The sequence below is a fragment of the Panulirus ornatus genome, chromosome 3 (assembly GCF_036320965.1).
Source record: "Panulirus ornatus isolate Po-2019 chromosome 3, ASM3632096v1, whole genome shotgun sequence".
NCBI classification, from domain to species: Eukaryota; Metazoa; Arthropoda; class Malacostraca; order Decapoda; family Palinuridae; genus Panulirus; species Panulirus ornatus.
In genome coordinates this window covers 34440964-34467157 of record NC_092226.1, presented here as the reverse complement: position 1 = coordinate 34467157, position 26194 = coordinate 34440964, and the positions used below count along the sequence as shown (strand labels likewise).

Sequence of the window (26194 nt, the reverse complement as noted above, 5' to 3'; positions counted from 1 at the left end):
TTGGTAAGGTTATTTAATGTATGTATGACTCATGGTGAGGTGCCTGAGGATTGGCGGAATGCGTGCATAGTGCCATTGTACAAAGGCAAAGGGGATAAGAGTGAGTGCTCAAATTACAGAGGTATAAGTTTGTTGAGTATTCCTGGTAAATTATATGGGAGGGTATTGATTGAGAGGGTGAAGGCATGTACAGAGCATCAGATTGGGGAAGAGCAGTGCGGTTTCAGAAGTGGTAGAGGATGTGTGGATCAGGTGTTTGCTTTGAAGAATGTATGTGAGAAATACTTAGAAAAGCAAATGGATTTGTATGTAGCATTTATGGATCTGGAGAAGGCATATGATAGAGTTGATAGAGATGCTCTGTGGAAGGTATTAAGAATATATGGTGTGGGAGGCAAGTTGTTAGAAGCAGTGAAAAGTTTTTATCGAGGATGTAAGGCATGTGTACGTGTAGGAAGAGAGGAAAGTGATTGGTTCTCAGTGGATGTAGGTTTGCGGCAGGGGTGTGTGATGTCTCCATGGTTGTTTAATTTGTTTATGGATGGGGTTGTAAAGGAGGTGAATGCAAGAGTCCTGGAAAGAGGGGCAAGTATGAAGTCTGTTGGGGATGAGAGAGCTTGGGAAGTGAGTCAATTGTTGTTCGCTGATGATACAGCGCTGGTGGCTGATTCATGTGAGAAACTGCAGAAGCTGGTGACTGAGTTTGGTAAAGTGTGTGGAAGAAGAAAGTTGAGAGTAAATGTGAATAAGAGCAAGGTTATTAGGTACAGTAGGGGTGAGGGTCAAGTCAATTGGGAGGTGAGTTTGAATGGAGAAAAACTGGAGGAAGTGAAGTGTTTTAGATATCTGGGAGTGGATCTGTCAGCGGATGGAACCATGGAAGCGGAAGTGGATCATAGGGTGGGGGAGGGGGCGAAAATTTTGGGAGCCTTGAAAAATGTGTGGAAGTCGAGAACATTATCTCGGAAAGCAAAAATGGGTATGTTTGAGGGAATAGTGGTTCCAACAATGCTGTATGGTTGCGAGGCGTGGGCTATGGATAGAGATGTGCGCAGGAGGATGGATGTGCTGGAAATGAGATGTTTGAGGACAATGTGTGGTGTGAGGTGGTTTGATCGAGTAAGTAACGTAAGGGTAAGAGAGATGTGTGGAAATAAAAAGAGCGTGGTCGAGAGAGCAGAAGAGGGTGTTTTGAAATGGTTTGGGCACATGGAGAGAATGAGTGAGGAGAGATTGACCAAGAGGATATATGTGTCGGAGGTGGAGGGAACGAGGAGAAGAGGGAGACCAAATTGGAGGTGGAAAGATGGAGTGAAAAAGATTTTGTGTGATCGGGGCCTGAACATGCAGGAGGGTGAAAGGAGGGCAAGAAATAGAGTGAATTGGAGTCATGTGGTATACAGGGGTTGACGTGCTGTCAATGGATTGAAGCAAGGCATGTGAAGCGTCTGGGGTAAACCATGGAAAGCTGTGTAGGTATGTATATTTGCGTGTCTGGACGTGTGTATGTACATGTGTATGGGGGGGGGGGGTTGGGCCATTTCTTTCGTCTGTTTCCTTGCGCTACCTCGCAAACGCGGGAGACAGCGACAAAGTATAAAAAAAAAAAAAAAAAAAAAAAAAATATATATATATATATATATATATATATATATATATATATATGCAGTGAAAAGTTTTTATCGAGGATGTAAGGCATGTGTATGTGTAGGAAGAGAGGAAAGTGATTGGTTTTCAGTGAATGTTGGTTTGCGGCAGGGGTGTGTGATGTCTCCATAGTTGTTTAGTTTGTTTATGGATGTGGTTGTTAGGGAGGTGAATTCAAGAGTTTTGGAAAGAGGGGCAAGTATGCAATCTGTTGTGGATGAGAGAGCTTGGGAAGTGAGTCAATTGTTGTTCGCTGATGATACAGTGCTGGTGGCCGATTCGTATGAGAAACTGCAGAAGTTGGTGACTGAGTTTTGTAAAGTATGTGAAAGAAGGAAGCTGAAAGTAAATGTGATAAGAGCAAGGTGATTAGGTACAGTAGGGTTAAGAGCAAGGTTATTAGGTACAGTAGGGTTAAGGGACAAGTCAATTGGGAGGTAAGTTTGAATGGAGAAAAACTGGAAGAAGTAAAGTGTTTTAGATATCTGGGAGTGGATTTGGCAGCGGATGGAACCATGGAAGTGAAAGTGAATTATAAGGTGAGGGAGGGGGTGAAAGTTCTGGGAGTGTTGAAGAATGTGTGGAAGTCAAGAACATTATCTCAGAAAGCAAAAATGGGTATGTTTGAAGGAAGAGTGGTTCCAGCAATGTTATATGGTTGCAAAGCATGGGCTATGGATATAGTTGTGTGGAGGAAGGTGGATGTGCTGGAAATGAGATGTTTGAGGACAATATGTGGTGTGAGTTGGTTTGATCGAGTAAGTAATAACAGGGTAAGAGAGATGTGTGGTAATAAAAAGAGTGTGGTTGAGAGAGCAGAAGAGGGCATTTTGAAATGGTCTGGTCACATGGAGAGAACGAGTGAGGAAAGATTGACCAATAGGATATATGTGTCAGAGGTGGAGGGAACGAGAAGAAGTGGGAGACCAAATTGGAGGTGGAAAGATGGAGTGAAAAAGATTTTGAGTGGTCGGGGCCTGAACATGCAGGAGGGTGAAAGGCATGCAAGGAATAGAGTGAATTGGAACGATGTGGTATACCGGGGTCGACGTGCTGTCAGTGGATTGAACCAGGGCATGTGAAGCATCTGGGGTAAACCATGGAAAGTTCTATGGGGCCTGGATATGGAAAGGGAGCTGTGGTTTCGGTGCATTATACATGACAACTAGAGACTGTGTCAACGAATATGGCCTTTGTTGTCTTTTCCTAGCGCTACCTCGCACATATGTAGGGAAGGGGGTTGTTATTTCATGTGTGGTGGGGTGGCAATGGGGATGGATAAAGGCAGACAGTATGAATTATGTACATGTGTATATATGTATATGTCTGTGTGTGTATATATATGTGTACATTGAGATGTATAGGTATGTATATTTGTGTGTGTGGACATGTATGTATATACATGTGTATGTGGGTGGGTTGGGCCATTCTTTCGTCTGTTTCCTTGCGCTACCTCACTAACGCGGGAGACAGCGACAAAGTAAAATGAATATATATATATATATATATATATATATATATATATATATATATATATATATATATATATATATATATATTTTTATTTTTTTTTTATACTTTGTCGCTGTCTCCCGCGTTTGCGAGGTAGCGCAAGGAAACAGACGAAAGAAATGGCCCAACCCCCCCCCATACACATGTATATACATACGTCCACACACGCAAATATACATACCTACACAGCTTTCCATGGTTTATGCCAGACGCTTCACATGCCTTGATTCAATCCACTGACAGCACGTCAACCCCGGTATACCACATCGCTCCAATTCACTCTATTCCTTGCCCTCCTTTCACCCTCCTGCATGTTCAGGCCCCGATCACACAAAATCTTTTTCACTCCATCTTTCCACCTCCAATTTGGTCTCCCTCTTCTCCTTGCTCCCTCCACCTCCGACACATATATCCTCTTGGTCAATCTTTCCTCACTCATCCTGTCCATGTGCCCAAACCACTTCAAAACACCCTCTTCTGCTCTCTCAACCACGCTCTTTTTATTTCCACACATCTCTCTTACCCTTACGTTACTCACTCGATCAAACCACCTCACACCACACATTGTCCTCAAACATCTCATTTCCAGCACATCCATCCTCCTGCGCACAACTCTATCCATAGCCCACGCCTCGCAACCATACAACATTGTTGGAACCACTATTCCTTCAAACATACCCATTTTTGCTTTCCGAGATAATGTTCTCGACTTCCACACATTCTTCAAGGCCCCCAGAATTTTCGCCCCCTCCCCCACCCTATGATCCACTTCCGCTTCCATGGTCCATCCGCTGCCAGATCCACTCCCAGATATCTAAAACACTTCACTTCCTCCAGTTTTTCTCCATTCAAACTCACCTCCCAATTGACTTGACCCTCAACCCTACTGTACCTAATAACCTTGCTCTTATTCACATTTACTCTTAACTTTCTTCTTCCACACACTTTACCAAACTCAGTCACCAGCTTCTGCAGTTTCTCACATGAATCAGCCACCAGCGCTGTATCATCAGCGAACAACAACTGACTCACTTCCCAAGCTCTCTCATCCCCAACAGACTTCATACTTGCCCCTCTTTCCAAAACTCTTGCATTTACCTCCCTAACAACCCCATCCATAAACAAATTAAACAACCATGGAGACATCACACACCCCTGCCGCAAACCTACATTCACTGAGAACCAATCACTTTCCTCTCTTCCTACACGTACACATGCCTTACATCCTCGATAAAAACTTTTCACTGCTTCTAACAACTTTCCTCCCACACCATATATTCTTAATACCTTCCACAGAGCATCTCTATCAACTCTATCATATGCCTTCTCCAGATCCATAAATGCTACATACAAATCCATTTGCTTTTCTAAGTATTGCTCACATACATTCTTCAAAGCAAACACCTGATCCACACATCCTCTACCACTTCTGAAACCACACTGCTCTTCCCCAATCTGATGCTCTGTACATGCCTTCACCCTCTCAATCAATACCCTCCCATATAATTTACCAGGAATACTCAACAAACTTATACCTCTGTAATTTGAGCATTCACTCTTATCCCCTTTGCCTTTGTACAATGGCACTATGCACGCATTCCGCCAATCTTCAGGCACCTCACCATGAGTCATACATACATTAAATAACCTTACCAACCAGTCAACAATACAGTCACCCCCTTTTTTAATAAATTCCACTGCAATACCATCCAAACCTGCTGCCTTGCCGGCTTTCATCTTCCGCAAGGCTTTCACTACCTCTTCTCTGTTTACCAAATCATTTTCCCTAACCCTCTCACTTTGCACACCACCTCGACCAAAACACCCTGTATCTGCCACTCTATCATCAAACACATTCAACAAACCTTCAAAATACTCACTCCATCTCCTTCTCACATCACCACTACTTGTTATCACCTCCCCATTTGCGCCCTTCACTGAAGTTCCCATTTGCTCCCTTGTCTTACGCACTTTATTTACCTCCTTCCAGAACATCTTTTTATTCTCCCTAAAATTTAATGATACTCTCTCACCCCAACTCTCATTTGCCCTTTTTTTCACCTCTTGCACCTTTCTCTTGACCTCCTGTCTCTTTCTTTTATACATCTCCCACTCAATTGCATTTTTTCCCTGCAAAAATCGTCCAAATGCCTCTCTCTTCTCTTTCACTAATACTCTTACTTCTTCATCCCACCACTCACTACCCTTTCTAATCAACCCACCTCCCACTCTTCTCATGCCACAAGCATCTTTTCCGCAATCCTTCACTGATTCCCTAAATACATCCCATTCCTCCCCCACTCCCCTTGCTTCCATTGTTCTCACCTTTTTCCATTCTGTACTCAGTCTCTCCTGGTACTTCCTCACACAGGTCTCCTTCTCAAGCTCACTTACTCTCACCATCCTCTTCACCCCAACATTCACTCTTCTTTTCTGAAAACCCATACAAATCTTCACCTTAGCCTCCACAAGATAATGATCAGACATCCCTCCAGTTGCACCTCTCAGCACATTAACATCCAAAAGTCTCTCTTTCGCACGCCTGTCAATTAACACGTAATCCAATAACGCTCTCTGGCCATCTCTCCTACTTACATAAGTATACTTATGTATATCTCGCTTTTTAAACCAGGTATTCCCAATCATCAGTCCTTTTTCAGCACATAAATCTACAGGCTCTTCACCATTTCCATTTACAACACTGAACACCCCATGTATACCAATTATTCCCTCAACTGCCACATTACTCACCTTTGCATTCAAATCACCCATCACTATAACCCGGTCTCGTGCATCAAAACCACTAACACACTCATTCAGCTGCTCCCAAAACACTTGCCTCTCTTGATCTTTCTTCTCATGCCCAGGTGCATATGCACCAATAATCACCCACGTCTCTCCATCAACTTTCAGTTTTACCCATATTAATCGAGAATTTACTTTCTTACACTCTATCACATACTCCCACAACTCCTGTTTCAGGAGTATTGCTACTCCTTCCCTTGCTCTTGTCCTCTCACTAACCCCTGACTTTACTCCCCAGACATTCCCAAACCACTCTTCCCCTTTACCCTTGAGCTTCGTTTCACTCAGAGCCAAAACATCCAGGTTCCTTCCCTCAAACATACTACCTATCTCTCCTTTTTTCACATCTTGGTTACATCCACACACATTTAGGCACCCCACTCTGAGCCTTCGAGGAGGATGAGCACTCCCCGCTTGACTCCTTCTTCTGTTTCCCATTTTAGAAAGTTAATACAAGGAGGGGAGGATTTCTGGCCCCCCGCTCCCGTCCCCTCTAGTCGCTTTCTACGACACGCGAGGAATACGAGGGAAGTATTCTTTCACCCCTATCCCCAGGGATAATATACATATATATATACATATACACATACACACACATACACATACATACGCACACACACACACATACATATATATACATATGAAAAATGTAAGAAACAATTTAGAAAACTGACACTTCTATATATATATATATATATATATATATATATATATATATATATATATATATATATATATAAATTTTATTTATTCATTTATTTTGCTTTGTTGCTGTCTCCCGCGTTAGCGAGGTAGCGCAAGGAAACAGACGAAAGAATGGCCCTACCCACTGACATACACATGTATATACATACACGTCCACTCAAGCAAATATACATACCTATACGTCTCAACGTATACATATATATACAAACACAGACATATACATATATATATATATATATATAGATATATATATATATATATATATATATATATATATATATATATATATATATATATATATATATATATATATATATTTTTTTTTTTTTTTCTTTTCTTTCATACTATTCGCCATTTCCCGCATTAGCGAGGTAGCGTTGAGAACAGAGGACTGGGCCCTTGAGGGAATATCCTCACCTGGGCCCCTTCTCTGTTCCCTCTTTTGGAAAATTAAAAAAAAAAGTGAGAGGGGAGGATTTCCAGCCCCCCGCTCCCTCCCCTTTTAGTCGCCCTCTACGACACGCAGGGAATACGTGGGAAGTATTCTTTCTCCCCTATCCCTATATATATATTTATATTTATTTATATTTATTTATTTATCATACTTTATCGCTGTCTCATATTCCTATGAGTCCACGGGGAAAATGAAACATGATAAGTTACCAAGCGCACTTTCGTGTAATAATCACATCATCAGGGGAGACACAAGAGAGAAATATAAGTCAGTTGATATACATTGAAGAGACCAAGCTAGGACGCCATTTGGTAAACCGACATTCTCTGGGAACCAATCACTTTCCTCTTTTTCCACTCATACACATGCCTTACATCCTCGATAAAAACTTTTCACTGCTTTTAGCAACTTACCTCCCACACCATATACTGTTCATACCTTCCACAAAGCATCTCTATCCACCCTATCATATGCCTTCTCCAGATCCATAAATGCTACATACAAATCCATCCGTTTTTCTAAGCATTTCTATCATACATTCTTCAGAGCAAACACCCGATCCACACATCCTCTATTACCACTTCTATTACCACCTCTATTACCACACTTCCTCTATTACCACTTCTCCAATCTGATGCTCTGTACATGCCTTTACCCTCTCAATCAATACCCTCCGATATAACTTCCCAGGAATACTCAACAGGCTTATGTCTTTGTAATCTGAACACTCACCTTTATTCCTTTTGCCTTTGTACAATGGCACTATGCATGCATTCTGTCAATCCTTAAGCACTTCACCATGATCCATACATACATTGAATATCCTTTCCAGCCAGTCAACAACACAGTCACCCCTTTGTTTTATATATTCCACTGCAGTACCATCCCAACCCACCACCTTGCCGGCTTTCATCTTCTGCAAAGCTTTCCTTACCTCTTCTCTGTTCACCCAACCATTCTCCTTGACCCTCTCACTTCGCACACCACCTCGACCAAAACACCTTATATCTGCCTCGGTATCATCAAACACATTCAACAAACCTAAATATTCACTCCATCTCCCTCTCACTGATCACTACTTGTTATTACCTCCCCATTTGACCCCTTCACTGATGTTCCCATTTGTTCTCAAGTTTTATGCACTTTATTTACCTCCTTCCAAAACATCTTTTTACTCTCCCTAAAATTTGATGATACTCTTTCACCCCTTTATTCTCCCTAAAATTTGATGATACTCTTTCACCCCATCTCTCATTTGCCTTCTTTTTCACCTCTTCTTGATGAAAACTGAATGAACCTTCATAGAAAAAGTTGACTGTGTTGTTAAAATTTTAACACAATATATCAAACTAGTGGTCTGCAAGGAAAGGATTTAGCAAGCCATGATATATGATAGAATGCAAAACCCAAATGTATTTCTTTATAACCAAAATTGTTAAGTAAAATTTTATACAACTTTTATAAGCAATGTAATGTACTGATACATATTTTCTAGATTTAGTAGAGAAAACATTAATTACTAGAGTAATTTCTTAACCTTTATCAGTAATCATGCTGGGGAGGCAGCCAATCAGAGGATAACATTTGGGTCCCGGAACTTCTATGGATGACACTGTAGATCTTGCTCTGACTGTAGTTGCTGCTGTACACTGGTGTAATATCCGCTCTGTGGTACTCAACATGGCAGACTGTAGTGAAAACATTTTTTTGCTACTTATGCTGCAAAAAAAAAGAAGCATATCACCAATGCAGCTAGAATTTTTTTTCTTTAAAGTTACAAGTCTTTCTGCATCAAATAATACTATACTGATGATATGAGGTAGCTAAATTATGAGAATGAGAATACATTACGTATATGACTACATTTCATTATATCTTAATTTTAGCATTTATATTTATTTATTTATTTTACTTTGTCACTGTCTCCCGCGTTAGTGAGGTAGCGCAAGGAAACAGTCGAAAGAATGGCCCAACCCACCCTCATACACATGTATATACATACATGTCCACACATGCAAATATACATACCTATACATCTCAATGTATACATACATATACACACACAGACATATACATATATACACATGTACATAATTCATACTCTCTGCCTTTATTCATTCCCATCGCCACCCCGCCATTCATGAAATAACAACCCCCTCCCCCCACATGTGCAGGAGGTAGTGCTAGGAAAAGACAACACAGGCCACATTCGTTCACACTCAGTCTCTAGCTGTCATGTATAATGCACCAAAACCACAGCTCCCTTTCCACATCCAGGCCCCACAGAACTTTCCATGGTTTACCCCAGACGCTTCACATGCCCTGGTTCAATCCATTGACAGCACGTCGACCCCGGTATTCCACACCATTCCAATTCACTCTATTCCTTGCATGCCTTTCGCCCTCCTGCATGTTCAGGCCCCGATCACTCAAAATCTTTTTCACTCCATCTTTCCACCTCCAATTTGGTCTCCCACTTCTCCTCGTTCCTTCCACCTCTGACACATATATCCCATTGGTCAATCTTTCCTCACTCATTCTCTCCATGTGACCAAACCATTTCAAAACACCCTCTTCTGCTCTCTCAGCCACACTCTTTTTATTACCACACATCTCTCTTACCCTGTTATTACTTACTCGATCAAACCACCTCACACCACATATTGTCCTCAAACATCTCATTTCCATCTCATTTTAGCATTTATTTCATAAATACCAGAGTCAGAACACATCATGAGGAAAATCTTTCACAAATGCCGATTCCCAAGTGAAGAGAAGAGAATGCATGTAGAAGTTTCTGACATTCCTTCTCTTCACTTTTACACCTTCAGGTAATACTAGCCAAACTTTAATGCTAAAAATTTACCAATATAGCCACCATATGACTGAAATACCCTACTGCTGCTTTAAAAAAAAAAAGAAGAAAAAAAAAAGAATACTTATCAGTATAATTTTGTGAATCCCTTAACTGGATTAGTGAACAGCATTATATTAGCAACCCACAACCCTATGGTTAAGCATGATAAGAGCTGTATCTTACAATTTACAATACGGTGTCGTCAAAAAACACTGCTCCCCATATATTTTCGAAGGCAATACATTTTATGGTGTATTGTGGGTACAAGCATATGACACTCTCAGGGTGAAATCATCGTACATTTGGTTGCCGAGACTAGTGTTTCTAATGGTGTGAGTACCAGCAACTTGCCTCAGTGTGTCTCAGGCTATCTTGAGTGAACTATCTTCTGTGTTTACTGTTCTGGGCTGCCACTTCATTTTGGGAATTCACTTTTGTGCATTGTATTTCTTCCACTGTGCATCAAGATGGTTAGCCCCTACTTTTATGTGGAGGAAAAAGCCCAAAGTCTCATCTAGTGGCATAAAATGTCAGTAAATATGAGACTTAAGCACACTGGGCACTCAGAACTTATGATCAGGCAGCTGCTTCCTGAAATACCTCAGCAATGCCTTGCTTCATTCAGGAGATTAAGACTCTATGGACCAAAACATAGACCTAGAATACTTCAGGAATCTTACCAATTCCATGCCGAGACATTTGAAATTGGCAATCAAGGCCAAAGGAGATATTAAGAAGTAATAGAACATAAGTTTGACCGTCTTTGAAAATGTATCGGGAGGTGGACAATGATTTTTGTGTACACTGTAGGAAATATTTCTCTTAATTTGTATGTATGCTTCATGTAAATTATTTGTTTTTATACAATGATTCTTAACTTTCAACACAAAAACACCCATTCATAAGAGAAAGCAGAGATGCCATTGGAGAGACAAGGAACATAAAAGCACCTGCATTAGCACTAGAATGAATATGCTTAATGCTTAGAAAATACCACTTAGAGGATGAGGCAGAGTATTTAGAGGATACTGCTAAGGACTAGGTGAATTCGCAAGAAAGTCTTTGGGAGTATTCACCCGTACAGCTCAGGCTGGGCCCAGGCTACTAGAAAGTGTCATTGGTTGACCAAGCTGTTGGAAGTCATAGCCATCGGGCTGAAGTAGCCCCTACAGCCTGGCTTATCTAGTAAACTTTGTTGGTGCTTATCCAGTGCACTCTTGAACTTGTCTCACATACATCTCATGATGTTCCTGACGGTGGATGGCGAATGAAGAGTCTTGGGCCCTGAAGGTCTCTCTTTTTGTTCACATTACCCTTGTGGATTTCACAGATAGTATTTTACAAAGTCGTCTACGCCCATTGTGCCAGTAGGATGTTATTTCTGAATGTATGTTGGGAATCATACCCTCTAGCATTTTCCAGGGAGTAAAGCCTCAGAGTTTTCAGTCATTAACATTAATGTAATTCCTTTGCCATATTGATATGGGCTGTGAAAGATCTCAGGACACTTCCTAAATTAGTAATTTTGCCCACCTTGTATGGTGATGTTAGAACACAACAATATTCAACTTGTGAAAGAATCATTGGTTTGAATAATATCATCACTGGTTTTTCTTCCTCTGTCTGGAAGGTCCACAGAATCCAGCCTGGCATCCCTTAGCATGAGGCAACTGTTGTTTTGTTGTGTTTGCCAAAGGTAAGATTGATAGACATTATTGCTCTGAGATCTTTCACATTATTCTTCTATTTTATGGGAGCATTTCTTCATTTTGTCCATGCCTGAGGAGTTGAAACTCATCTTTAATGAATGCCCAGTTCCAGACTTCATATATACCTCTTTGTAGACTTTAAGCATTTTCTATTCATGTGGTTTTCATATTTATTCTTGCAAAGGATATGAAACTGTGGCTTGCATCTGTGTCATTGTCAGACATAAGAATGAGAATCAGGAGGGCTGCAAGTCAGTTCCTTTTGGAACTGAGCTTTTTGATGTGGAGGTACTGGAGATGGCATGGATTATAACTATGTGTTGTAATCTAATAGTTAAACAGTTGTATATCCATCTTCCAGTTTTTCCTATCTTTTGCATATAATTTCTATGACACCATGCTCACATTTGTCAGATCCTTTTGTAAAATCTGTGTAAATCACATCAGCATTTTTTTCCTGAGCTTCAAAATCTTTTTTTTTCCCCAGAGCTTCAAAATCCTTTCATAATGGTTGAGCAAATGTAAGAGGCAAGATCTTCCCACCTGGGTTTTTTTAGATTGTTCACTTCCATAAATTCAGTCAGCTTACCTCTTAGATTTGAACAATGTATGATGTTAATGCTCTGAGATGTGGGTCAGTTTCAGACTCTTGGGAATGATGCTTGATTCTATATTTTTTATCCAGAGGATATTTAGTGCTCATGTTAGAGATGTCTTGCATTTTTTATGAAGACTGAATTCCATGAGTCTGAGCCTGGGGCTGAGTGCATGGGCATGCTCTCAGTGGTCCTTTTGAAACCTTGAGTTGAGGGTGTGATACCTGCCATGTGTAAACATGGGATTTCTGTTTAGGAAGAAGTCTGTTGGGTCATTTATCTTTACTGTTCTTTCTGGCTTGCTAAACTCCTATTCATCATATTGCTTTTGTAGAGTCTCACTCATCCCCTGGCAATCATTTGTAAAACTACCTTCTTCTGTATTAAGTGTGGTAAGTGTGGCCATTGACAACTCACAGGTAGGCTGTTTTGATAACTGTTTCTTTCCCCATATTTCGAAGCTTTGGAACTCTCCATCCTTTCATGTCATTTGCAATAACTATGACCTGGCACATTTTAAAAGACAGGTTTTTCACTTCCCGCAAAATTTGTAAATGCTCTCCCATTTTTCTTCCTTTTCCCTTTCATAATCCATTGTACATTTCAAACAAGGCTTGGCCACAGTGTGGTCTTTTGTCCATGACTGGAGCCTCCAATGTGGGGAGAGAGAGAAAAAAAAAGTGGGCCACTGAAATTTGTGGTCCTGGATTTGCATTTTGCACATGAGTAAAAGTGTTTTGAACTGTTTCTTATTTCATTCTGGCCTTTCTCTTCTTTCTCCTGTGTTTCATATGGCTTTTTATCTGATAAATGCTAGAGAAGAAGAGAGGTGCACTGACTAACTATAACAGTATAACAGTAAATAACGTAACACCTAAGTATAGAAATGAAAGATGCTGTCAGCATGGGGGCACATTTAAACAATGTAGAGAAGGAGAGGCAAGAGCTAGGAGATAATTCTGGGTCTGAGGTAAGATGGGGGTCAAAATTGTAGGAATTCTTAGGCAGACAGGAAAAAATGTGGAATACGTAAAGTCATTGAAAAGGCAGCTTACACACAGATACACTACAATCAAGGAAGCATGTGGTATAGTTACTGGAAGACTTATGATGGCAAAGGTCATTAAAAATGGATGTGTGGTGATAAAAAAGCAGATTACTGATAAGTTAAAAGATAATTAAGAGGACACAGCATGAGACTCCAGGATATAACTGAAAGGTGGCCTATCCTGCAAATGAGGGAAGTTGTACAGAAAGAGGTTACCAAGTATAAGTCTGTGATTATCTTTGAGATGGATAAGGTCCATCTTCCAAACAGCATAGAAAAGGAAGCCAAAGTAAGGGAGCATGTCAGAAAGCTATTCAATGCACTGGACTTGACAGTTGCAGGTTGAGATGTAAAAAACATAAGGAGAATGGGGATATACAAGCTAGACACTACAGGAAGTCCACTGAGGATAAAATTCAGTAAGGAAATGTATAGTCAAGAGGTACTAAAGGAAGCAAATATACTTGCTAAAAAATAGAGGAATTCAAACATGTATTTGCCAAGAACGACAAACCACGAGAAATAGCTACAGCAACCTGTGAAAAGGCAGAAAATGAGAGAAACTGGATCAGGCTAGAGAAAGCAACAGTGATCCTAGTTATAGCTCAGGGAGGCTGGAACCAACTAGTAGCAAGTATCTTATCCAGAAGGTTGTGTATATAAATGCAGATGGGATGGTGATAATGTAAAGGAGCTGGAGTTCAAAGATTGCATCAAAGGAGGCATCCCTGACAGTTTTGGAGTGGTGCAGACAAAACTCACATAAAAGCTAAAGTCTAACCTAATCTATCTAAGAGGGTACGTGATGATAAGGAGGGACTATGAAGATTGAGGAGATGAAGTTTGACCCTCTTAACAAGAGATATCATTATACTCTGGTATCAATGAATGGCACTGTCAAACAGAACATGATGGATAATAGCACGGGGGAGGGGGGCATATTGATGCTGTCAGTCTACAACTCTCCTAGGAACTGTAGTGACACAGATATACATTTAGAACAATGAAGAAAGAATCAGGATAGTTGTGAAAGACTCCCTTAGAGATGGTAAAGTACTGACAGGAGATTTCAGTCACAAGGAAATGCAGAGTATTGGAAACACAAGTTTCTTGAATGTACACAAGAGAACTTCCTGTATCAACACAAAATGGAGCAAACAGGGTATGATACAATACCTCTGCTTGACTTAGTCTTTACATGTAACAGTAGAGGAAAAGAACATATCAAATATGAAGCTCTTACTGGAAAGAAATGGTCAAGTAGTTCATGATTTTGAATGTGTGGTGGAAGAGGTTGCAAATAAGGTATCAGAGCCGCTGCAAACTCGAAGAGGAAATATAGTTGACATAACTATGTAGAACTAATCAACTATTTTGATTGTAAAAGGGAGTTCTTTTACAGTATTGCTATAGAAGTTCTGAGAATTATACCATGAAGAAGTCAGATCATGGAACGGGACATGGTTCAACAGCAAATGCCAAAAAGTGAAAGAGCTAAGGGCTGTGCGGTGAGGGGTATACAAACAAATCTGTATCTGGTCTATAGAGCAGCAATGCAAGGTAAGGAGGACAAACTAAGAGCAGTTCTGAAAAGAGAATTATGAACAAGGAAAAGGGCTATCAAATACTTTTTCATAAGTTCACCGGGAGCAAACCATCATTTAAATGGCAATTAATCAGACCAAGGAACTTGGATGGAAGAGCTCTTTAGGAAGAGGAGGAAATATATGAGGAACCGACTGATAAATCTAAAAGGTTACTGCACCTATGTTAGCACAGTGGGTAAGGGAAGAAGTCTTGGAAGGTATAGACACTGATTGCAATGATATAAAAACTATTTAAACAACTTTACCTATATAAGGTTTATGGTCCTGATGAACTTTGCAAAGCCATTTGGAAGGCCATTCAAAATATTGTTTTATAGGACATTAGAGGAAAGGGTATGTAAGTTTCAAAGGGCATAGACTGTGCCTATATTTAAAAAAGGTGATTGGGATATTACACAGAACTGCATGTCAGTCTCTAAGAAGGGTGGTTTGTAAGTGAGCTCCATCTTAGAATAGAAGAAATAGATGGATGGATGGTGTTACTGGATTGCCAGGAAGTGTTTGACACTGTTTCGTAGCAGAGATTGATTAAGGAGCTAATGTTCTAGGCAGAAGCAAGGATAGATTATTACTATTGTGGAAAGGAATAATGGATACAGGATGAAGTGCATTCTCAAAATGGGCTGGCCTGGCCTTTAAAATGGACTGCCACAAGGTACAGTCTTAGGTCCACTGTTAATCTTGGTGTATGTAAAAGCCTTTCTTAATGGATTGGAGAGAAAGAAGGAATGAGGGCAAGTGCATCAGCCTTGAAGAGTACCTAGACAAACTCCACATTAGGTCTCATAACTGGCAGATGATACTTAATCTCAGTAAGTGCAAGGTAATGAAAATAGGGAGAACCTGGAGGATGTGTAGAAAAAATAGTATGTGTCTGTCGACCCCATTATACCACATCTTTCCAATTCACTCTTTTCCATGCACTCCTTTCACCCTCCTGCATGTTCAGGCCCTGATCACTCAAAATCTTTTTCATGCCATCTTTCCACACCTTCAGTTCTATTCTATCAATCACAATAATTTTTATAGCACATATCTCTTACCTTTTCATTATTTACTAATCAAACCAACTCACACCACATGTCCTCAAACATTTCATTTTCAACATATCCACTCTCCTCTGCACAACCCTATCTATAGCCAATGCCTCACAACCATATGCTATTGTTGGAACTACTATTCCTTCAAACATACCAGTTTTTGCTCTTTGAGACAAAGTTCTTTCTTTCCACACATTCTTCATTGCTCCCAGAACCTTCGTCCCCCTCCCTCACCCTATGACTTGCTTCCACTTCTTTGGTTCCATTCGCTGCCTAGTCCACTCCCAGATCAAAACACTTCACTTCCTCCAATTTTTCTCCATTCGAACTTACATCTCAACTAACTTGTCCTTCAACCCTGCTGAACGGCATGACCTTGCTTTTATTAACATTTACTCTCGACTTTGTCCTTTCGCACAATCTTCCAAACTGTCACCAACTTCTGCAGTCTCACTTGAATCAGCCACCATTGCTGTATCACTGGTAAACAACAACTGACTCACTTTTCAGGCCCTCTCATTCTCAACAGACTGCATACTCGACCTTCCCTCCAAAACTCTTGCATTTACCTCCTTCAACACCCCATCCATAAACAAATTAAACAACCATGGTGACATCATACACCCTTGCTTCAGACTGATCTTCACAGTCAATCACTCTCTTCCTACTCATACACACGCTTTACACAATTGATATAAACTTCTCACTCCTTCTAGTGGCTTACCTCCCACACCATATGTTCTGAAGACCTTCCACATAGCATGTACCTTCTCCAGATCCATAAATGCCACAAACAAATCCACCTGTTTTTCTAAGTATTTCTCACACATTTTTCAAAGCAGATACCTGATCCACACATCCTCTACCACTTCTGAAACCACAGTGCTTCTTCCCAATCTGATGCTCTATACATGCCTTCACCCTCCCATATAATTTTCAAAGTATACTCAACAAACTTATACCTCTATAGTTTGAAGGTTCACCTTTACCCCCTTGGCCTTTGTACAGTGCCACTATACATGCATTCCTCCAATTCTCAGGCACTTCACCATGATCCATACATACACTGAATATCCTTACCAACCAATCAACAAAACAGTCACCCCCTTTCTTAGTAAATTCAACTACAGCACCATCCAGTCCCGCCACCTTGCCTGATTTCATCTTCCACAAGGCTTTCACCAACTCTTCTGTTCTCACCAAACCATTCTCACTGCATACCACCCTGACACAAGCACCCTACATCTGTCAATCTATCATCAAATAGATTCTTCTAGATACTCACTCCAGCTCCTCCTCACTCCATCACTACCTGTTATCATTTTCCCTTTTGCTTCCTTCACCAATGTCCCCATTTGATCTCTTATCTTTCTCACATTATTTACCTCCTTCTAAAACATCTTTTTATCCTCCCTAAAGTTTAATGATACTCTCTCACCTCGCCTGCTCTTCAGTCCCTGCAACTTTTTCTTGATCTCTTGCTGCTTTCTCTTATACATCTTCCAATCATTTGCAATTCTTCTTGTTAGTACCATCCAAATGCCTCTCTTTTCTCATTTACTAACTTCATGTGCTCTTACCTTTTGCCATTCTGCACCCCAATCTTTCCTTTATTTCTTCGCAAAAGTCTTGTTTCCAAGCTCACTTACTCTCACCACTCTCTTCTACCCGACGTTGTCTCCTCTTTTTTGATCTCTTCTCCCCGATATTGTGTCCTCTTTTTCGAAAACCTCTACAAATCTTCACCCTCACCACACCCACCTCCTACAGGAGCTCTCCACAGACTTCGCAGCCACACACTTCTCCCACGTGCTCCTCCTTCATCTGGCATCATCATCAGCATCAAGGCCCCTGTGCTCAGACCATCTCTTATTGCTCAACCTGCCACAACAGACCTCTCCTCTCTTCCGATAATCTCACACCTCCCATTGCTCATTGACCCTGGGCTATTTCACCCTATGTACCTTAATCATTAAAGCAATGTTGTTGTTGTTTAACATGTTTCCGTAACAACCCAACCAGAACACCCGCTAAACTCGTGACCCCAGGAGTTGTCCGAGAAAGATTTTCGGACACTGCCTTAATAATGCTATTGTCAACCTTCCGTGACCTCTGCTGTCAGTCCTTTTTCCGTCACCCGCCCAGCGTCGCCCCACACCTGTCCATCTTCCCTCTTGTATTTGCCAGGTCCAGCTGACCACCCCTGCACCCCCAGGTGATTCTTCTTCAGCCAGTTAAGACCCTGTGTAACAAAGTCTTCAACCTTTATGGCGCTACAGGATAAACTCCCTGTCTACATTTTGGACACACCTGACGCTGTGTCCGCTGCCCTGTCCGCTAGGCAGACACCGAACTTCAAGGCCAGAGAAAGTGGAGATGGAGGAAGATTGGATATCGTAGGATCACTACCTGACCTCCCACTACTCCGCTCCCCGCCAAAGTTGGACTACCGGCTGACCATACCATGTGCCTCATCAACATCCAAGTCTTAATGTCAAGGAAATGAGGAAGAGGTGGAGTAGTGTAGCGATCCACTGTCGCTCCACAAAGTGTCACCTTACTGACCACGTCTTGACTGAGTGGCAGGAGAAAGCGTGTGACCTGGCCTAATAATATTTGGTGGCCGCACCTGTGATATTACCACGTGACATTCACACTCGATGTTTGGCAGTGGCAGATCACAAGATGCCTCTGTAATCATAGATGACCTGACCATTTTTCACGAGAGGCGCCATTCATGGTTTTAACTCCAGCTCAACAGCTTGGAGTGAGGTCAGAGCTTGCCACACTCGGCTTTGACGTCTCTAATTCCCTTCGAGAATAGATACCCTTCCCAGACCTGACCTCGTCGCCGCTTAATATTCGGGTATCACAGCGGAAAGGGCAGAAGGAGCTTGGCTCTGGTGGGGGCCGGGTGAGATAACAAGCCCAACCCCCTAGGTCCAGTGCTCAAGTTTCTCACCAACGACGGGTCGCCCTAGAGCATAAGGCCCTCACCTCTAGAGTTGTAGGAAGGTAAGTCAGGCAGTTGACTCGCATTAGACAACAAGTGTACCTCTCCAGTACCTGAAGTCTTTGCGATCTGTCATTCAGACAAGCCGCCCTTTGGACACCGGTAGAAATTCCAAAGGACTCCTGACTTTTCACCTTCCTTGCAGGGTGTTTTGTTGTGCTTTCTCATCTCCGAAGACCACTTTCGGTAGGACTCTTGAGGCATCGCCTCCGCCCGTCAAGAGCAGCAGCAGTAGCAGCAAGGGACCTACGGCCACGCCCTCGGCACTCCTGCCACCCATGCACAAACCGGCAGTCGCCGCACACTCCAGGAGCCGCTATACATGCCACACACCCTAACTCCTACTGGACCTCTACATAGACTTGGCACCACGCACTACTCCCACGTGCTCCTTCATCTGGCATCAAGAATCCAGTGCCAAGACCATCTCTTATTGCTCAACCTGCCACAGCAGACCTCTCCTCTCTTACGATAATCTCACACCAGTCGCTTATTGCCCCTGGGCTATTTTACCTTAATAAAGCATCGTTGTTGTTGTATAACGGGTTTCCGTGTCCCTCTCAGTTACACCACTCCAACCCGACCAGAGCACCCGCTAACCGTGTTTCATTGTTCACCGTGGTTGTCAGCGTATATATATATATATATATATATATATATATATATATATATATATATATATATATATATATATATATATATCATATTTAACCGCTGTTTTCCGCGTCAACGAGGTAGCGCAAGGAAACAGACGAAAGAATGGGCCAACCCACCCACATACGCATATATATACATAAACGCCCATACACGCACATATACATACATATATATATATATACACAGACATATATACATATGGACATATTCATACTTGCTGCCTTCATCCATTCCCGTCGCCACCCCGCCACACATGAAATAGTTCTAGTGAGGTAGCGCCAGGAAAAGACAAAGGCCACATTCGTTCACACTCAGTCTCTAGCTGTTATGTGTAATGCACCGAAACCACAGCTCCCTTTCGACATCCGGGCCCTACAGACCTTTCCATGGTTTTCCCCAGACGCTTCACATGCCCTGGTTCAATCGATTGACAGCACGTCGACCCCGGTATACCACATTGTTCCAATTCATTCTGTTCCCGCATTCGCTCAAAATCTTTTTCTCACCATTCTTCCACCTCCAATTTGGTCCTCCGCTTCTCCTTGTTCCCTCCACCTCTGACACATATATCTTCTTTGCCAGTGTTTCCTTACTCATTCTCTCCATGTGACCAAACCATTTCAATACACCCTCTTCTGCTGTCTCAACCACACTCTTTCTATTACCACACATCTCTCTTACCCTTCCATTACTTACTCGATCAAACCACCTTACACCACATATTGTCCTCAAACATTTAATTTCCAACACAACCACCCTCCTCCGCACAACCTTATTTATAGCCCACGCCTCGCAACCATATAACATTATCGGAACCACTATTCCTTCAAACATACCCATTTTTGCTCTCCGAGATAATGTTCTCGCTTTTTACACATTCTTCAACGCTCCCAGAATCTTCGCCCCCTCCCCCACCCTGCGACTCAGTTCCGCTTTCGTGGATCCATCCGCTGCTAGGTCCACTTCCAGATATCTAAAACACTTCACTTCCTCCAGTTTTTCTCCATTCAAACCTACCTCCCAATTAACTTGTCCCACAACCTTACTGAACCTAATAACCTTGGTTTTATTCACATTTACTCTCAACTTTCTTCTTTTACGCTCTTTACCATACTTAGTCACCAACCTCTGCAGTTTCTCACCCGAATCAGCCACCAGCGCTGTATCATCAGCGAACAACAACTGACTCACTTCCCAAGCCCTCTCATCCACAACAGACTGCTTACTTGCCTCTCTCTCCAAAACTCTTACATCCACCACCCAAACTACCCCATCCATAAAGAAATTAAACAACCATGGAGACATAACGCACCCCTGCCGCAAACCGACGTTCACTTGGAATGAATCACTTTCCTCTCTTCCTACTCTTACACATGCCTTATATCCTTGGTAAAAACTTTTAACTGCTTCCAGCAACTTACCTCCCACACCATGTACTCTTAACACCTTCCACAAAGCATTTCTATCATCCCTATCATATGCATTCTCCAGATCCATAACTGCTACATACAAATCCATATCCATTTTTCTAAGTATTTCTCACATACATTTTTTAAAGCAAACACTTGATCCACACATCCTTTACTACTTCTGAAACCACACTGCTTTTCCTCAATGTGATGTTTTGTACATGCCTTTATCCTCTTAATCAATACCTTCCCATATAATTTCCCAGGAATACTCGACCAACTTATGCCTCTTTAATTTGAACACTCACCTTTATACCCTTTGTCTGTGTACAGTGGCACTATACATGCATTTCGCCAATTCTCAGGCACTTCCCCACGATCCACACGTACACCGAATATCCTCACCAGCCAATGAACACCACAGTCACCCCCTTTTTTAATGAATACTCCATCTCCATCTCACTTCATCACTACTTGTTATTACCTCCCCATTTGCCCCCTTCATCGATGTTCTCATTTGTTGTCTTCATACACACGTTATTTACCTCCTTCCAAAACATCTTTTTATTCTCCTTAAAGTTTAATGATACTCTCTTTCACCCTAACTCTCATTTGCCTTCTTTTTCACCTCTTGCACCTTTCTCTTGACCTACTGCCTCTTTCTTTTATACATCTCCCAGTCATTTGCACTACTTCCCTGCAAATATCGTCCAAACGCCTCCCTCTTCTCTTTCACTAGCAATCTTTACTTCTTCATCCCACCACTCACTACCCCTTCTAATCTGCCCATCTCCCACCTTTATCATGCCACATGCATCTTTTGTGCAAGCCACCACTGCTCCCCTAAATACATCCCATTCCTCTCCCATTCCCCTTACGTCATTTGCTCTCACCTTTTCCATTCTGCACTCAATCTTTCCTGGTACTTCTTCACACGAGTCTCCTTTCCAAGCTCACCTGCTTTCACCACTCTCTTCACCCTAACATTCTTCTTTTCTGAAAACCTCAACAAATCTTCACCTTCGGCTCCACAAGATAGTGATCAGATCTCCCCCCAGCTGCCCCTCTCAGCACATTAATATTCAAAAGTCTCTCTTTTGCATGCCTATTAATTATGTATATCTCTCTTTTTAAACCAGGTATTCCCAGTCACTAGTCCTTTTTCAGCACACAAATCTCATGGTTTATGTACGTAATTGGACTGTCTCCCCCATGGAGGGAGACATACTCTTGTTGGTATGTTTCATTTCCACTCATTTTTCCAGTAAACCCAGACAAATTCCATTTCTTTCACAGGTGGATGTGGTCTTGAGTTGGCCCAGGCTCCTGGGTTGGATTGATGAAAGCCGCAGCCCGCAGGCCCATGTAGCTGGTCTGGTACTCTGTGTAAGTACTTGCCCACAGCTTTTTTATGAAACTTTTACGTTGTACTGTACATCCCGTGGTGTTGCTGATGATAGTAGACAAGGTGTTGAAGAGTCTTGGGCCCCAGACGTTCGTGTTCTCTCTTGCTGTGAATATTGCACTTCTGGATTTCACAGGCAATATTATACACAGGTCTTTTATATGATTTTCCTTAAATCCATGCGGTTAAGGTAGAGAGCATACTGCTAATGTATTTTGGTTGTTCTGTAGGGTCATAGGTCACCAGAAAAGTTAAAATTTAGGTTTTCTATTTTTTAGCCGGTGTTCAAGAAACCTAGCTAGTTTCTTCCGTTTTTCAGCCTATGTTCAAGAACCTAGCTAGTTTCTTCCGTTTTCCAGCCTATGTTCAAGAACCTAGCTAGTTTCTTCCATTGTTCAGCCAGCGTTCAAGTAACCTAGCCTATTATCCATATCCCACATTCTGATAATGTCGCAAGTAAATTTTCCATATTCATTATATTTCAACTAATGCTAGTAAACCTCAGTAACTGCTACCATCCTCTTCTTCATTTTGACAAGCCTTGGCATAAAGATATTGAAGATGTTTACGTAGGGAGACATTGCATTCACTCACGAATGTTGGGACTTTTTGGTTGACATTTACATTCAGTTAGACTGTGCACTCCTTCTTACCGGCCGTCTCATACTTTCAATGGCCTTCACGGAACTGACTTCTTACCTTCAGTTAACACCTCTGCCGCGTGTCACACACACCCCCAGGGTTTCCAGACTTGCGTAAGCTAGTGGGCGAGGCAGACGGTCACACGGGTTGCTTGGTTGTTTGAGCTTTCGGCCTGTCAACTGCCAGGGTCATGAAGGCCGTCAGCGTAAAGTACATCCACCAACCGAAAAACCTCTCACACCTTCTTCAGGAGTTAAAGATAAGACCACATACACTGACTGTGTATGTGGCACACGGGCCACCTATGGAATGAGAGTGTATGTAGTCGTAACGAATGATCGTGAACACTGTAAGAACGTGTTGAGGATTTTTCGGCTGGTGGATGAAGCTTGACGTTGACAGCCATAATGACCCTGGCAGTTGACTGGACTCCAACCCAAACCAACCGGCCGGTCAGACTAGACTCTCTCTCTCTCTCTCTCTCTCTCTCTCTCTCTCTCTCTCTCTCTCTCTCTCTCTCAGTACCATTCCATCCTCCGGTTACACATTAGATATATATATATATATATATATATATATATATATATATATATATATATATATATATATATATATATATATATATATATATATATGTAAGGGGTCCTGGTTCGAAAAGTAAGCAATTATCTTGTAGGCCTTCTCCTACAGTTATGTGAGGGACAAATTCTTAAGATTTCAAATCGTTACTCTTAAAGCGCGAACCTCGAAGCGCTTTCAAACTATATATGTACTTACTCATATCTAACGTCTAACGAAACAGTTTCACTAGTCACTCACAGGAACAGGTAGAATTTTCTTATCGGATATGGTCAATTCTTGGTACATACACAATTATTTTCGCACAATATTGAAAAAAAATATGAAAGATAAAAGAAAACATGCACAGACGACTGACGCAGGTAGAGTTTGTTAAGAATTCAAAACATTTCCGTGTACCGACGCCGTCTTGAATATGATATTTAGCCTTTCTACCTCTTACATACAATGTGCTAACGTTCTTTTATTATTGTACAGCTGTTATATCTGTATATTGTGAAAGATAAATGATGCATTACTCGCCTTCGTCAAATATTGTCTGGCATTGTAGACATTTCGTGGTAGCTCTCGCCCAGACGTCACAGAGCCTCAGCCTGTTTCGGAATGACCTTCGCAAGGTTGTCGCGCATGTCTGGTAAGTTCGTAACTGTGTCAGTTATTATCTCCAGGAATTGTACAACTCCATTTGATTTTATTATGTTAGTTGACAAGGGTATATATACCTTAGCTTGAGCCAGGTACCCATTTTACCGACCAACCGCTAGGGGGTTGTTGAACAGCTGCCGCAAACCAGATTCGAACTTATGCGATCTGTCCTTGGGCGACCCTTGAATGCATCACGGTCAGGAACGCTAACCGTAATACCACGGAGGTCCATGCAGGTTTATATATATATATATATATATATATATATATATATATATATATATATATATATATATATATATAAAGTGGTCAGTGGATCAAATGCTCTCAGCTTCGTTAGGATCTGTCCTTATGCTGAGTGACAGCGATGCCGACTGTGCATCGTCTTTAAAAGTTAGTCTCTTCCGTAAACATCCGTCTCTTGCTTGTTTTCTAATAACCCGTGTCATAATATACTCGCGTGTTACATGTTGGGGTTACAGGTTTCAAAGTATCGGTGTTATATTCCTTAATCGAAATACGACAAATTTTGCAACAAATATATGGCCAAGTTTCGACGCAGAATATTTATTGTGGCTATATTACTATTATTATTATACAAACCCAGGACCTCTTTCCTGAAAGGTTCCTGAGGTTCTAACAACCTGAACACCCCAGGGCTGCGTCACACTCAGTAGGAGGGAAGGAAAGACTCCTTTGAAGCAAGTAGTTCTTTGAGGAGACTTTATTCTCTGTGGTCAAATGACGATGTTATATCCTCACCAAAATTGATACTTTCCAACTAACCGTGCATAGTAGAGGCAGTCTGGTGTCCGTTAGGGTAGAGGTAAGAATGGGGGTTTATTTCCTTGAAAGACGTGCAGGCTTTTCTTTGTTTTCTTTGACCAGACAAGTCTAGCATAGGCCTGGTGAGCCGTGGTAAACATGAGTTATAAGAGGGAGAGAAAATCTATTCATTCCAAGATAGTTCTTTACATTTCATGTTAAAGAGATGAATGCTTATAGCTTGTGATCATTCTTGAATACAGGATTTCGTTCAATTAATCTTGAGTGATAATACGTGACAACTAAATTATTGTATTTTGCAAGCGGTTTTTGTTTTAGGATACAGGATTTCTCTCACTGTTGTCATGTGTGATTCTACGTGATGAGTAAATAATTTTTTAGCTCATATTCGTTTTAGAAAATCAGACTTAAAATAATGATCGCACCATTCCCTTTGAAGCAGTCATTTGTCCAATTTACGTGCTGACTAATTTGTGGCGAACGCTTGGTTTGCGAAATTGGATATTCGAGTTATCATGAAACCAAAAGTTTATCGTAAATAAGTGCTTTACAGAGCCAAGTTATACATTAGTATGCGTGTAGTAACTATTTCATCAAATTCATTTTTGTTTTAGTTAGGCTCTATTCTCGGACAAAAGTCCACATCGAGGCCGGGCCTTAATTGAATTATCGAGAGGAATATGAAAAGGAAAAATAAGATATAAGGAAAAGCATTTCCGTATTTTGAAGTTAAAAATTTGTCTTTTAAAATGTGTCAGGTCATAGTTATTCTGAAAGACATGAGAAGGTAGAGTTCCAAAGCTCCGAGGTGTAGGGAAAGAAACGGTTATCAAAACGGCCCACCATTGAGGTGCCTAATAGCCACACGGTAATCATGTGACGCAGCAGTTTGCCGAGTATCTCATAGTCTAACTAGTAGTGGGGGCACACAAACAGCCAGTTCTTGGGATCAAAACCAAAGTAATACGTATAGAAGAGGGGAAAGTAAGCCAACATTGTGGCGTAGGGCAAACGGGTCAAGTTTTGAAGTTAGCGTGGAAGTTTATAAATCGGACCGCTGTCAAGTAAGGATGCACAG

General features: G+C 41.4%; 1 protein-coding gene across 2 annotated transcripts in view; it reads right to left on the bottom strand.

The window, feature by feature from the left end:
- The window catches only part of LOC139761985 (probable cytochrome P450 301a1, mitochondrial), a 125067-nt gene that overhangs the window by 95516 nt on the left and 3357 nt on the right, over positions 1 to 26194 (bottom strand). The window contains exons 1-2 of one of the 2 annotated variants that reach the window (XM_071686768.1): positions 23164 to 23462; positions 8661 to 8842 (exon numbers count right to left, since the gene is read on the bottom strand). In XM_071686768.1, the coding sequence (XP_071542869.1) occupies positions 8661 to 8826 (166 nt within the window). In that variant the 5' untranslated portion in view covers positions 8827 to 8842; positions 23164 to 23462. Of the gene's footprint in view, positions 1 to 8660; positions 8843 to 23163; positions 23463 to 26194 lie in introns of those variants that run through there. The other variant, XM_071686758.1, reaches the window with a different exon arrangement.